The 15,519-nt window shown below is 46.3% G+C and overlaps 2 protein-coding genes across 2 annotated transcripts; one reads left to right on the top strand and one right to left on the bottom strand.

Annotated features, from left to right (window-relative positions):
* Positions 1–7,049: 7,049 nt before the first annotated feature.
* Positions 7,050–10,802, top strand: LOC100830310. The gene is made up of 3 exons (XM_003566322.4): positions 7,050–7,357; positions 7,596–8,365; positions 9,038–10,802. The coding sequence occupies exons 2-3, from the start codon at positions 7,637–7,639 to the stop codon at positions 10,271–10,273; spliced, it is 1,965 nt and encodes a 654-aa protein (XP_003566370.1). The 5' UTR covers positions 7,050–7,357; positions 7,596–7,636; the 3' UTR covers positions 10,274–10,802.
* Positions 10,803–11,382: 580 nt separating this feature from the next.
* Positions 11,383–15,136, bottom strand: LOC100821004 (protein plastid transcriptionally active 16, chloroplastic). Its single transcript, XM_003568612.4, has 4 exons — positions 14,188–15,136; positions 14,032–14,100; positions 12,695–12,753; positions 11,383–12,152 (listed from the first exon to the last, which is right to left on the bottom strand). The coding sequence occupies exons 1-4, from the start codon at positions 15,058–15,060 to the stop codon at positions 11,678–11,680; spliced, it is 1,476 nt and encodes a 491-aa protein (XP_003568660.1). The 5' UTR covers positions 15,061–15,136; the 3' UTR covers positions 11,383–11,677.
* Between the last annotated feature and the right edge of the window lie 383 nt (positions 15,137–15,519).

Raw genomic sequence — 15,519 nt, 5'->3', positions numbered from 1 at the left:
TTTATTTCAACGATTGGGACGATCACGAAGACCCGCTGCGGAGACCCACTTGGGCTTACAAGTGGGACCGTACGAGAGATAACTGGAACGACACTAAACTTCTGTACAAGCAGTACACGAACGAGTTCGACACTTTAACCCTTGAGCAGGTAAATATTGTTATTGCAGAAAATTATTATGATTTCAGTGCTCTGTGGTAACCGAACACTGCGATGCTTGTGATATGTTTAACGTGGAATGGTAGCCATATGATAGTGGGGACGATTTCGGTGTCCCATTCGATTATGAGCTAAACCCGAAGTGCTTGGAAGAAAGACATTTGTGGTTGATGCGATGTCCGATGATATGCATGTGGGCGGTTGAACTTCATCAACCACATCGTGTGATGCAACAGTTTGGGTTGTTGCAGACCAATACGCCAAAGTGGAAGGACACGAACATACAGCTACACGAGTAAGTTTTGTTGTTCCCATTAAGCTTTGCGGTGTTACCTTTTTGCCGGAATAATATGGTTCCTTCCAAATATTTGTAGGCTTGATAGGAAAAAACAAAAAAGCAAACAAAATTGGCCTAAGGAACATAGGGTGCATGTGGACAAGTTCAAAAGGTGCTTGGCCAAGATGGAGAATGGTGAAGGAACCCCCCAACGGGTGGCAAATCCTGATGCATTTAACAACTACTTGCGTTGGTATCTTGAGAACACCAGAGCGGAGATTTGCTGGCCCGCATACAACCATGAAATTTTGGAACATGACAACCTATTCGACGAGGCTTCAAACGCGGAGTACAACAGGCTTGTAAAGGATGGGAGGCAAACATCATATGCTAATGTCTTGCACTTTGTGGTAACGGTGTTATGCTTCTCCAGTCTTTTGTGCTTTTTGAATATTCTGTTGTTACACATTATTTTCCTCATTTTAGCGTGATGAGATCAGGAAGGACGCCGACAGAACCGAGATAGTTCTCGATGAAACTCCTCACGGGAAAAAGGGGGAGAGTACACTAAGGAAGTTTATGAAGGTGCGTGCTTGGATGTCTTGTATTTGCATATATGTGAACCGACAAATCAATTTTTCATTTTTGAACAATACAACGGCAAGGCAATAGGCTACGGTGGTTAGCCAACCTGATAGGAGGTTGTCGTGACCCCGAGATGTCATCGTCAGCACTGTCTAGTTCGTCTTCACCCACCGATGTTGATGAAGATCTTCAAGATGAATTGTCCAGTGAGGTTTGAATTGTGCTTACATTAATGCAATTGTCATGTCATGTTAAATCCATGACAAGGTTTGACGCATTTGTCTTACGGGCAATCGAATGGAGGAAGGACGAGATGTGGAAGACGACACCACATTAGCTGATTATCAACATTCAATCCCTAAGCAACAACGTGGAAACAAGATAAAGGGACCTCACAGATTTACACCATCGGATTATTTGACGAAAAACAAGAAGGTGGTCGTTCATTTCTACAGTGAAGATGAGGAAGCGGCAGAGGAAGCTAATTTCAGCTCATGTACAAGGAGACGGATGAGGGGCATCTCCGAAGAAGAGGAAGAAGGAGAGGAAGAGGAAGAGGTACATGAAGATGACCAGGACGCGGAACCACCCTGACGGAGGAAGAAGTTGGCTACGAAGAGAGGAAGAGGGTCTAGGAACTAGATGTGTTTTTAGATAACTGTCATGCTTCTCGTAAATGCTTTGTTTTGTGAACTACGTCTGTTTTGTGAACTCTATTTGGTGTGCTCTGGTGCTAGTTGAACTGTTATAACTCTATTTGTTGCTCTGGTGCAATGCAAGAATCACCTTTCTGTTAATGTATACAGCACATTCTTTGATCCTGTACAGCTAGTTGAACTGTTATACCGGAACCTTCTGTTATCTAAAATTAATATGTATAGCGCCTCAACACCAGGCGCTAACCTGGTAAGTGTAGCGCTCTCAGACTAGGCGTTATGCCCTGACTTAGAGAAATTTCGGCCACCAAAACGCTACTGGAACCTTCTGTTATCTAAAATTAATACGTATAGCGCCCTACCATTAGGCGTTATGTGATCACATACAAAAAAAATCCAACAATGTGCCGATGTTTGAGTGCAACAGCATGATATAAATAACATGGACCACAATTAAAATGTTCACACTTGGAATCTAAAATGTCCTGAATCAAATGGGGCATCACAACTCATAGTTCAATACAGATTACAAATTCTAATACGTAGTTCTCGACATTAAAGTAATGTTCACATGAAAGTCATCATACGGCATTGCTGAACAAAATGTAGATTCAAGACAAAGGACTAAACTACTAAATAAGAGTCTATTGGGTCGAACAAGGACCCTTTTCCTTCCTCTTCCTCTCCTTCAGCTCAGCTTCCTCCTCGAGTGCCGTTGCGCGACTAGCCTCACGAACCAGCTTCTCCTTCCATTCCTTCTCCTCCCTCTCCCTCTTCTTGGCGGCTTCTTTCTCTGACCTTTCCCATGATTCAGTTAATTTCCTTACTTGTTCTTTCTTCCTAAGCTCAGCTTGTTGCTTCAACAAAATTTCCCGGTTCCGACTGTACATATGCGCCTCAAATCTCATTCGAGAATTCTCTTGAACTTCCTGATTGTGCTTCCTAATTCTTTCCATCTCCCTCTCCCTTGCTTCCTGCTCTTTCACCTTTATCTCAGCTGCCTTCCACCACCCTGGACTCTCACCCTTGTCCCCCTCCTCTTCATCGTCCCACTTAGGTGGCGCCTTCGAAGGTTGAGTACCGGCCATATCTACAAAATGTGCAACGTATATGTTAGTTTTGGTAACGTAGCATCATAATGTATATATTATGGAAACAAATATGTAGTGGAATAAAGAAATTCTTACGGAAACAAATATGTAGCGGAATAAAGAAATTCTTACGGAAACAAATATGTAGCGGAATAAAGAAATTCTTACGGAAACAAATATGTAGCGGAATAAAGAAATTCTTACGGAAACAAATATGTAGCGGAATAAAGAAATTCTTACGGAAACAAATATGTAGCGGAATAAAGAAATTCTTACGGAAACAAATATGTAGCGGAATAAAGAAATTCTTACGGAAACAAATATGTAGCGGAATAAAGAAATTCTTACGGAAACGGTCCTGATAGGTATCCAATCATACCACCACCCCGGTTGACTGCTTGTTGCCTGGGAGCTTGAAATATAGGTCTCCCTCGTGTCCCTCTTTGTTGGCTACGAGTACCTCGTTGGCGACCTCTCCCTCGGGTACTTCCTTGTTGGCTAGAACCATCTCGTGCACTTCCTTGTTGGCTAACTCCTTGGCTAGGACCTTGTTGGCTAGAATCATCTCGTGTACTTCCTTGTTGGCTAACCCCTTGTCGGCTTGGAGCTTGCTGGGCAGAACCTTGTTGGCTGCCACCATGTTGGCTTGTGCTTGCCGCATTCCCCTTTGATCTTTTTCTAGATTCCTGGCTGCTGCAACCTCTAGTGTTGTGTCCCTCCACGTTGCAATCTCCACACCTTGATCTTTCAGAAAGCTCCTCGAATATATTGTTGCCCATTTCTCGGCGGCCGGGACCACCCCATCCGTCCATGTCACCCCTAAGACGCTTGGTTTTCCGTCTACCTCGTGAAACCACCTTCAACTCTAGATCGGACCACATCTGAATTCCATGATACTCAGGCCACCGCGATTGGTCAAAGTACGGGTGAAATCTAGGATCCCATGTCTTCCTCGTTGTCTCGATCGAGTACTCGGACTCCCTCACGGTCAGCGGATTGTTAACATTCACATTTCTAAGTCGTGCCGCCGCCCGCAAATGTGAGCACGCGAGATGCAGCAACGATGGTCTCATGCAGGAGCACTCAGATTTCGTTAACGAGACCTCGAAACTCCTGCCTCCATGTTGCACACCATCGCTTGTGCTGCCTCCAGGCTCGTTTACTTGGTAAATCATTTGATCGTTGTCAAAGCATACAAGCTTTAAAGTGTGCGCCTTCCGTGACTGATATGTCAACCAATGATCAACCTTAGGTGGGTATTCGTAGGGCCTATTACGCTTCTTCCATGTACCTAGAATCTGCTTGGCGGTTTCGTCTGGATATTTCAGAAAGTACTCATTCAGCTTATCGAAAGTGTACCGAGCAATTGCCATAACGGGCAATGCACGGACCCCCTTCAGCACATTATTGAAGCATTCCGCCAAGTTACTTGTCATTTGACCATACCTGCGGACCCCTTCATCAAAAGCCCGTGCCCACTTCGACCTATCACCGAGGTGCCTAATCAGGAATTCATGCCCCCCTGCGCTGAGGTCCCGTGAAGCGAGCATGTGTTTATCAAGTTTGTGAAACGCCGATCGAAATAAGCCTTGCAAGATTCTTGAAGAAGGTCCGTCAGTTCCTTGTTCCTACATGCTCAAAAGAAGTTGGCACAAAAATGCCACATGCACCATCGATGGTGCAATCGAGCATGGCCAGGAATGTCAACCTCCACTGCGTTCAAGATTCCTTGATGGCGTCTGATATGCCACATACTTCCCTTTGCGGCGGTATAACTTTCGATCTAAGCAGACCCATGAACCATGCCCAATTATCGTTGTTCTCTGCTGAAACCAATGCAAAAGCCAAAGGCAACAACCGGCTGTTCGCATCACAACTTATTGCGACCAACATTGTGCCCTTGAATTGGCCGGTCAAGAAGGTGCCATCGACGTATATCACCGGCCTGTAGTGCTGGAAAGCTTGTATGCATTGTTCAAAAGCCTAGAAAGCACGGCCAAAAATCTGCACGGTTGCACCCTTGTAAGTCCTTGTTCGTTGGCCAAAAGGCTCAACCACATGAACCATGCCCGGGTTTGTATGCGCCATAGCACCCAACAACCTTGGGAGACGGTTGTAGGCTTCCTCTCAGTCACCATACAACATCTTGAATGCGGTTTGCTTCGCCTTCCATGCCTTCCCATACTTCACCCGGTAATGGAACAGAGTATAGACAAGCTCCATGACCGACTTAATGGGCATTATTGGAAGTGACTTGATGGAATTAGAAAGCCTATAAGCGATGAATTTTGAGGTCAGCTGTCTATGATCGTTCTTGACCGTAGGGTCATCTATGTTCTTGCCATCGCACATGTGAGTTGCACAACAACTCACGATGTACCATTCGGACCCTAGTTTACGTGGCCTTGCACGGACAATACATGGACAACGATCTTCGGTACACTTAACCGTGTATCGAATCTTGTTGTTAGAGTGGACAACCTTGTCGGTCGATGTTGCTTGACCGAGAACTCCTTTATCCACATCTTAAATTCCAGCAATGCTCGAAACCTCAAACCAGCCTTAATGCCATACCGTCTTTGTGTCACATCCCGATGGGAACTTGGTCTAGGTCCAAGCACGAACCCTTCGCCACTGTCAACCACGGCCTGATCTGCCAGGCTCACATCACGGAACAATGGTATACTTGGATCTCGGCCAGTTACAACCTTGAAAGCGTTAGCTTCTTTGGCTGGCAACCCATCCTCATCAACTTCTTCCTCCGGACCATCTTCATCCGAATCCGATGCAAATACTCGGTTAAATGGGATTTCACGGTCCATGTCCTCTTGCTCACAATATGCCTCCAAATCACCTACATTATTGTCATGCATATCATCGTTCTCCTCTAGCCACGGTTCAGGTTGTTCGTTTGTCATCAAGCTCGATGGTTGCGCCTCTTCATGTTGGGTGTCTTCAGGTTCAGGCCGACTCATTGTAGTCTTGACAACATCGGCCTCAACATTTGGATCAGTTCGGACAGGACTTCTTGCGCAAGAAAGGGAAGCCGCACTACGGTTTAGGTCAATGTGAAAATCTGGAACAGCCTTTCTTGTAGCAAATATCTCTAGAGCTTTGTCTTGTGATTGGCCCACCGTCTCTTTGTATGCCTCCCAACGTTGCTCGGAAGATACGCGCATTGTCTTCCAACGGAGGTGCACTCCATACCCAACATTGTGTCTTCCCTCCAACTCTACCACGTCGCTTGGGTCCATCCATTTCAAGTCAAGCCTCACTTCCTCCAATAGCTCGGCATAGGTTGGACTAAAATCGAATACCAAGTCTCGCTCCTCCGTGTCCGCCTTTACATTGCCTTCCAAAAATGCCTCTTTGTCCACGTGATGAACATGAACAATTCTTGCCATCTAGAATATAATTACAATGGAAAACATCCATCAACGTCCCTGAGATTAACTAATATCCAACAAGAAAGTGCTACATATCCAAATACACACCCTAAATACCATCCCATAATTCGGACCAACCATTCTTGGGCAAAGTACATAAACTAGGGTTTGCCCCAAATCCCATAAGATATCCCAGATGTACAGCGAATCAGCGGACAAAATGCGGACCAAACTGAGGGGATCGGAGGAGAATACCTAAGGGGAGCAAATGCGAACGGAATCCACGGAGAAATCGACGAATCGGGGGAGAGATTTGCAGGGGAGGAACCGCCGCCGCCGCTGTGTTCTTACGGGAGAGGAAAAGGGCCGAACCCTCTGTGCGTGAGCCTCTGGCCCGAGCGGTTCGGCCGCTTTAAGGTACGGGGGTATAGCGCCGGGTGAGAAGGCGCTAAAGTACTCGTATAACGCCCGTGGACGAGGCGCTACAGTGGCTTGCCGTGGGTCCCCGGCGTCGCCACGCTGGACAGGGACGCCACGCTGGCACCGGTTCAATGCCCGGTCAAAAGACGTTATAGTGCAATGTTAACGCTCAGTATGCGGACGCTACACGAAAGGATCAGACTTGTGAAATAGTTTCGCCAGAAGTCCATATTTCAAATTTCTTTGTGTTTTTGGGCCAATTTGTTGAAATTCAGCAAACGAAAAGGTCAAATGGCCCAAACTGGTGGGAGCATCAAAGGGCAGATGATTCACGGTAAAGCCCAAACCTGTGCCTGCTTCTTTGTTTGTTGTTACTACTGTTTTCGCCCACCCAGATCAGTCCTTGCCATGCTTTTCTTGTGTCGCAAAACTTGCGCCTGCAATCTTGGTTCTTGCCATATTATATTTTTCTACTCTGTTATTTTGGAAGAAGGGACGGAATGGAATGGACCTGGTCCTTCTGGTTGGACATTGCCCGGCCTGCGGTCTTCTCTGCTTTGCCTTCCCCTCCTCCCCCTTCCAGTGGGGGGTTCTTTCTTTTCCATTGGAGCTGGCCCCTCAAGCCTCAAGGCAAGCACGCGGAGGCGATACAAGGCAGGGAGGGGCCTTTGCTCTGCTCCTGTGCCGATCCAGTCTTCTATGTATGCGCTAATTGGTTGGTTGGTCCCAGAGATTTAGCCTCTGGCCTGCCATAGTCTGAGATTTCCATGCCCGTATCTCTGAGGTACTTGTTCGTTTGGATTGTTGCATTAATGCATCAGCTGCCGGCAGTTCTTCATACTACTAGTAGAGTTGTACTTCATCTTTTTTCTTTTTTGCTCGCACATAGAGTAATTAATTGAAGCTGCCGTAACTTTCCCAGTTGCTTCGATGTTGATCAGAATGGTTACCCTACCCTTTACTGCCGAAAATTCGTACTTCTGGTTCTTCGATTCCTCTCAGTTTTCTCAATTTCTGGGCAGGCGGATTCTCTGTGTCCATTAGCAGCACCCGACGGCGACCCATGGAGGAGGAATCCCACTTCCCTCTCCGGTGGGAGAGCACCGGGGACCAGTGGTGGTACGCGACGCCAATCGACTGGGCGGCGGCGAGCGGCCACTACGACGTCGTCAGGGAGCTCCTCCACCTGGACGCCAACCTCCTCGTCAAGCTCACCTCCCTCCGCCGCATCCGGCGCCTCGAGTCCGTCTGGGACGACGACATGCGCTTCGCCGACGCGGCGAAGAACCGTGCGGCCGTCGCCCGGTGCTTGCTCCTCGACTGCGAGTCCCGCAGCCGGGGGAACCGCCTCATCCGGGCCGGCTACGGCGCCTGGCTTCTCTACACGGCGGCCGCGGCCGGGGACGCCGGGTTTGTGCAGGAGCTCCTCGGGAGGCAGCCACTGCTGGTGTTCGGCGAGGGAGAATACGGCGTGACCGACATCCTGTACGCCGCCGCGAGGAGCAGGTGTTCTGAGGTGTTCCGGGTGCTGCTCAACGCGGTGCTGTCTCCGGCAATTTCGCCGGGGGAAGACGCCGCCGAGGAATTGGGGGACGGCGGTTTTGCTGCCAATGATGAGGGATACCTGTTCAGGCGCGAGATGATGAGCCGGGCAATGCACGCCGCGGCAAGGGGAGGCGACCTAGAGATCCTCAAGGAGCTCCTGCAGGGCTGTCCAGCTGCTGCGGCGGGGTACCGGGACGCCCAGGGCGCCACGATCTTGCACGCTGCGGCTGCAAGGGGGCAAGCTGAGGTGATTCATCATCTTCTTCTTCTTCTTAATCTTGATATGTGCTAGCCGAGTTCAGTTGCTCTTTTCGACAATTGCTGTGTTGTTGTCTTTAGCTATATACATTTCGTGAATCTATTCAACTTTGTGAATGGTTAATCTATTCAACTTTGTGATTAGCTAAGCTAATTCTGTGATACATCAGAGCTACCATTGAAATACTGTTATAATAAACAACTATTGTGCTGGATTTGGTTGTCTCTTTAAGATGATATTGTGAACATGGTAGTCAAGTTATGATTCTGCTTTTGCATAAATAGATAAAATATTTCTGGATAATCAATCCAGTTCGCATGTTTTAGCTAAACTATTGGTGTTGTGTTACTTGTGTTCCTCAGTTGGCATTGAACTTTATCCTCAAATTTCAACCTAGGAAACTACTGAAGGGGGATTTCCTAATGGTTGCTTGTCATCGAAGTCTGATGATAAACCAATAGTTAGTTTGTAATGATCTCTCTATGTGCAGAAATACATAATAACTTGCCATGTCATGTCATGTCTCATACATTAATTTCCTTCTATAAAATTTGTTTGCTTCTATTATATCTTTTTTGCAAATTTAAATATCGATGATCTAATGGTGCTCTGTTCACCCTGCAACACTGCAGAATGAATACTAACATGTTTTTACTTCAGGTCGTGAAGGATCTAATTATCTCTTTCGATATCGTCAACTCTGTAGATGACCAGCAGAATACAGCATTGCACATAGCAGCTTTCCGAGGTCATTTACCCGTGGTGGAGACCCTCATCACTGCGTCCTCATCACTTATATCAGCTACAAATGAAGTTGGTGACACGTTCCTTCATATGGCACTCACTGGCTTTAGGACTCTTGGATTTCAAAGGCTCGATCATCAGATGGATCTTATGGAGCAATTGATCAGTGGAGCAATCATTGATGTCAGTAGTGTTATAAATGTGCAAAACGACGATGGAAGGACAGTTTTTCACTTGGCTGTGGTTGGCAATCTGCACCCCAACCTCGTTGAGCTTTTGATGACCGCACCATCTATTGACCTCAACGTCCGTGACAATAATGGTATGACTCCTTTGGATTTACTGAGAAAACAGCTGCTGACAGCATCATCTGAGATACTCATCAAGGAGCTAATTTTAGCTGGTGGGATATCAAATTCGAGGGATCATGAGATAAGGTCGGCTATCGCTTCTCAACTGAAGATGCATCACATTGTTGGCAGTCCAGGGACTTCTTTCAAGATCTCAGATGCTGAGATTTTCCTCCATGCAGGTATTGATGTGTCAGGCATCAGCGAAAGAACAAACCCATTTTGTAGTGTTGGCAAGCCTGAAGTTGGAATCCAGCAACCAGGTCTCAAGAGGCTGAATTCTATGCAAAGCACCGTGAAACAGCTAAAGATCCTACTCAGATGGCCTCTCCGCAAGGAGAAGAGAACAGCCTGTGGCTCGAAGGAATTGGATGAGGACTCCGTCTCGGTGGATTCAGTCAGGAACTGGAGTCACGTGGAGACCCCAACACCTCTGAGGCAAAGATACTCCAAGATGAGCTCCCTGTTCGGCAACAAGCGAACCTTTGCAACCAAGAGCATGCCGAGTACATCAACAAAAATGAAGTTTTCAGCTGGGAACATAAAGCCAGAATCTCCTTCAACTTCTGGCTCCTGGTCGTCGTCATTATTGGTTGACAAAATCAAAGCAGTCAATCTGGACAAAGACGAACCATCGCCCAATGTCAGTGGGGTGATAAGGCATACACCCAAGAAATATGGATCTCTTAACAGTAGGCTTATGAATCAGTACTTCGGCATTGGAGAGCAAACCTTGGAGGATTCAACCTCCGGGCAGCAGTCGAGTTGGTTGCTCAGACGGTCGCTTCTGCCAGTTGCCTGATCACAGGGTGACCCAAATCGGGCTCCGCTTGTTTCCTTTGATTTCTTCAATGCTTACATGTTACAGCTACTCTGATATAACCAGATAGGGGCCTTTCTAAGTCTCATGTTTGAGTTTGCATTTATGTGTTACTGATGAGGCCACGTATATAATAACTTATCAGATCTTTTTATTTTTATTTTTTTGAAAGGAAATAACTTATCAGATCTAATAATGTAATTGAAAGCGTGATTTGGATCATGTGGTATAAAGTCATATGGATAGTGTGTTGACATGTGCTTTTTATTCTGTTTGCAGCTGAGTTTCAAACATGACAAGGCAATTGTGATGCAACTCTTCAGGTTATTCATTTCCATGGAAATAATAGTCAGTTGCACAAGGCGACTCTTCAGCTTATTACATAATGCTCGTGAAAATGCAGCCGTGTTAATCATTTCTTCACATGTGCCTGTTGTTATTTTACCTTTTCTTTTAGGATGACATGTACCTGTTCTTGAGAATACAGCTGTGTCAATCATTTCTTCACATGTCCTTGCTGTTATTTTTCCTTTTCTTTTAGGATGACATGTACCTATTGTTGAGAGTGCAGCTGTGTCGGCCACTCTTTCGCGTAAAAATTCCTGAAAATTTGCATCTGCTCATATTTGAAGTTGAACTGTTGAAGTACGTGAGCTTGTGCAACTGCAAAAGTCCTCAGAGTCATTGGATACTTCTTTTAGCAATGACGCCAGCAAAGTCCTCAAAGTCGATGGAGATAACACAGCTGATGATATAACTGGCGATGACCGACGTCTCTTCGGTGATTGGTTTGCACTCCCACGAGACCACCGACGACGACACCATCGATCCTGCAAGCCAACATGCATAACATGCGGTTCCTCAAAGGGAAGGATCCAAGCCCTCGCCAACATCCTCATCCGCCGCTTCTCAATCCTCCTGGAATCGGAGACGACGAAGAAATGTTGAGATCCCTGGCATCGTCACTCGCCGGCGTCCGACAACGGTTCTACTCTTATTCTGACTATTCTGGCCATCCTGGTCCCTTCTTTTCCCTTCGTAAGATGTCAGTCTAACATTGAGCCATGTACTAGTAATGAATTATACAGAGATTAACATCACGTGTCAACACGCTGATCATTATACATCACGATGGTAGCACCTTGGCTCCAGCATGGCATGGCTAACTTAAACTCGTTACACGCAGGTCATGTGAATTTAAACACACGCATATCACACACATCACATACATGATAAGCCATACTACTCACATGTGCCAACGAAACGAATGCATGATCGGTCTCTACTACAGACAGTTGTATCCGATTGTTACTCTTTTAACCTTTCAACAGTATACATCCAGGCTTTCACAAAAATAACAGAGAAAAAAAGGCTTTCCTGCGATAATCAGTCCTCGTCCACAAAGATCGTCTCTTGCTTGAAGAGTCCCCCAAAGACAGGCCTCACTTCCTTCTTGGGAAGCGGCTGCTTCGATGCCTGCTTCACCTTCTGCCCCACCGGCTTCACGACGGCCCTTTGTGGTGCCAGCTTCTTTGCCTTGGCCTGCCCTCTCGTAGTGGCAAGCAGGGTTTTTGGTTCCTCTTCATCCGAGTTCCGTGCAGCTGCGAGCTGTGTGCTGAACTTCTCCCAGGAGAAGTCCGTGCTGATCCCTTTGGCTCTGCTCAGAAGATTCTCCAGTGATGCTTGCGCCTCATTCACCGTACTTCCAGCTGCCTCTTCTGAGGTCTTCCCTTCGGCTTTGAGCTTACTGGTGAGCTCTTCTTCATCCCCAGCCCCCTTCAAGGCCAGGGCTTCCTCTTCTACCTGTGCCTTCGCAACAGCTTCTTCGTACTCCTTTCTTCTACTGTCCTCAGGGATAGCACTGAGAGGGACATAAATTTTTTAGAAGTAGTTTTTTAGAAGTATAAATGTATAATTACAAAAAGGAAAGAATTTCATGCATTTGGAAGCCATACTGTTGAAATTTATTTGTGAACCAGTCAATAGTTTCATTCTGGTGTTCAGACTCTCAATGCCACAGGATACTCTGCAAGTTAGCTACTTTCTAACAATAATGTAAGAAATTAATGTTCAGAATCATGTATGTTCTTTTAGTTACGCAAAATTGTTCACATTTACCAAATGTATCGGCGGTATGTGGAGCATTATGGAGGAACTACTCAGGTGCTATTGGAACAAATGGGGTTTCAAGAGAGGGTTTGCAAAGTGTTTCAAAATTAGTTCTATGAAAGCAATTTTCAGTTACGGTCAACTGAAGATATCAACCTGCTCTCAGTGACACTTTCAAGTTTCTATTCATTATTCCAATATTAAGATGGTCATGGAAGAGATACACAGAAGACTGCCCCAATTATAAAACAGAATAGTAACAGTTAGCTGGAGAAAATATTCTCGCCTACTCACGTCAATGACTCCACTGTGGGCTTGGATGTTCCTGACGAGCTAGTAGAAACTTCCACAACCTGGAAAACCACAAATGTTATTGGTGAAGTGAAATTGAATAAATAAGCAACAAATTTAAATGAGAATTATAGGGCCGCTATTTTTCATCATCATAACCATTTGATAGCATTTAATAGGCATAGACAAATTTCAGAATACATGTTTTCATTAAGGAAGCAGCATTTAATAGGCATAGACAAATTTCAAATACGTGTTTTCATCAAGGAAGCTAGGCAGAGGTTAGAAAGATTTAGGAATTAAGACCAACAGTTTCACAGAATTTGTTCACTATCAGGAACTTAGTTTAGCACAAGCCTCGTACTAGTATTGATTGTAACTTGTCATACTACTGAAGCTTCCAGTGAAATACAAACAGAATAGTACACCCTCCGATCCAAAATAAGTGTCTCATTTTTTAAATAAGTGTCTCAGTTTTGAACTAAGCCTAGTTTAAGCCTAGTACAAAACTGCGACACTTATTTTGGATCGGAGGTAGTATGTTCCATATCATCTGTTTAATTTAACAGAGGAAGTTCATTTTCCTGCTTCTCCTGCACCAACGAGCAACCACATTACATAGGTCTGGAGGTTCCAGATGACCAGAAGCAACTACGGACGTTTGCATTGCAAACTTTTGCCAGAATTGCTGTAACTAATTAATAAACAGTAGGTTTTTATTTTTTTTAACAATGATAAAGATGTAGAGAATAATCCATGTTATTTTTTCAATGACATACTTCATGAAACGTGATGACCAAATATTCCAGTGAACAATCCAATACTAATCAATGATGAAAAGCTTCAATGATACTGGATAAAGGTCCTCGACTCCTCGTGACACTGGGAAATGACCGTGGAATGAATTGCCTATTAATACCCCACCGAGTTAACAACAAGCTAATGTTTAAGACATAGAAATGATGTTCAAATATAGTTTTGATCAGCATTCTACTTTGCAATGTTCTTTTATAAAAACAAAATAAAAATTTAGGTGCCATGAAAGTACTTTGACAAATATACACATATGGTTTTAGGTATCCAATCTAAATATAAGACTATGTAAACAGTAAAAATTCTAAAGTTTGTCTAGATCCATGTCCAAAAGGTTATGTTCTTGCGAACAAGAGATGGTAACTAAATACTCCCTCCGTTTCATATTAATTGGCGCGAACTTATTACAAATTTGTACTACGCGTCAATTAATATGGAACGGAGGGAGTAAGACATATCTATTTTGGGAAAACAAAATGAAGACATGCATGACTGACAATAGGCACATGGGACTGAAGTTTCAGTACCTTGTTCTGTGCAATCTCCACGTTAGAGAAAACATCAGCGACAAGAGATGCAATCTGCACCTTGGACACCTACATAAAATGTACAAAACTATTCATGATATAAGCAACAACACAAACCTATTTGGACTGCATTACATAATCAGAGCTGTGAACCACCTTCCCGGTGTCTGCCGTTGAAGCAGTCGTGCTAGACGAACCCTCTTTTGCCAGGACTAAGCCATATGAGCTCTCAGGGCTGTAGTCATCGGTAAGTGATGCCTTGATTAGCGTATATTTGACATCGGTTTGCACCACCTTGGCCAAGAATTCAGTAAATGACAGCGTCTGCACGCGGGAGAAGAGGTTCGAGAAAAAAGTCGTAAATCCATTGAGCACGTTATTCGTCGATGCCCCACTTAGACCACCGGCCCCCTCATCGTAGACCACCACAACATGTGCCACGCCAGCAAGGTCTGCAGCCTGCACTACACGGAGTGCATCGTCCGTAGTGACCACTCCACCTCCAGGTCCCTTCTCAGCTGGGCCAATGGTGATCACCACCTTGGCTGCTGGGCCAATGGACTTGGCGATTGCCTCACTGTCATCGAAATCCGATTCCACCGCGTTGAGCCGGCGTGCGTCCTCGGGAGATATAATCCTGTACTCAGTGGCAAGCCGTGCCAACTCCTGCGCCGACGCAAGGTTGGGAACACCAGCGCGCACAGCGAATCCTTGCCGCAGAAGGGTTTGCACAATGCGGACACCCGCCTGACCCGTTGCGCCGGCAACGAACACAGTCTGCAAGTCCTTCCTTCCCCTCCGACCCGCAAACAGTGACCCAGCAGCCGGCGATGGGAAGACTGGCATCAGTGACTTGGCGTCCGTAAACTTGCCGCCAAAGTCGACAAAGAAGGGCCTCTTCTTGGCTTCCTCATCCGTCCCGGGCTTGCCGGCGCTGACGCGGCAAAGGACGGCGGGGCTGCGGCGGCGGAGGTGGGAGGAGAGGGGTCGGCGGAAGGAGGGGGGGTTAGATGTGAGGGCGGGCGGCATGGCAGGCTTGTGTCAGGTAGTCGAACAGGTGGTGGGCATGGGAGCCGTGGGATGGGGAAGAGGTGGTGGCGCGCGCGTTGGGGTGGCATGTTGTCTGGATTGGGGGAGGTGGCAGAGGAGCCTATCGGGAGCGGCCATGTGGGTCGCCGTTTATCTTCTTGCGGAGGAATCGTCGGCCGTGTGCTCCCGGCCCGTCCATCTCCACGGCCCCACGGCGAAGATCGCTCGTCCCGCCAGTTTCTTCGGATGCCAGAGCCGATGTCCCCGTTTTGACAGGACCGGCGTGCCTACCGCCCCAGTACTGTCATATATATTAATATAATAATGTAAACTTTGCCAAATCCGTTTTCGTGCCGATCCACGTCGACCCCTCCCGTGCCCTTGCGATGGCTCATTCCATTGGCTGCTCGGTCGCGGAGTTCCCGCAAGAATACCTCGGGCTGCCTCTGTCCGCCCCGA

Source organism: Brachypodium distachyon, chromosome 2 (assembly GCF_000005505.3).
Source record: "Brachypodium distachyon strain Bd21 chromosome 2, Brachypodium_distachyon_v3.0, whole genome shotgun sequence".
NCBI classification, from domain to species: Eukaryota; Viridiplantae; Streptophyta; class Magnoliopsida; order Poales; family Poaceae; genus Brachypodium; species Brachypodium distachyon.
This window is presented reverse-complemented; position numbering and strand designations above follow the sequence as displayed.

Coding starts and splice junctions, on each gene's coding strand:
- LOC100830310 (XM_003566322.4), top strand. CDS start 7,637: ATGGAGGAGGAATCCCACTTCCCTCTCCGGTGGGAGAGCACCGGGGAC. Junction 8,366..9,037: donor CTGCAAGGGGGCAAGCTGAG/GTGATTCATCAT, acceptor TTTTTACTTCAG/GTCGTGAAGGATCTAATTAT.
- LOC100821004 (XM_003568612.4), bottom strand. CDS start 15,060: ATGCCGCCCGCCCTCACATCTAACCCCCCCTCCTTCCGCCGACCCCTC. Junction 14,101..14,187: donor CAACGGCAGACACCGGGAAG/GTGGTTCACAGC, acceptor CATTTTATGTAG/GTGTCCAAGGTGCAGATTGC. Junction 12,754..14,031: donor TGGAGATTGCACAGAACAAG/GTACTGAAACTT, acceptor GTGGTTTTCCAG/GTTGTGGAAGTTTCTACTAG.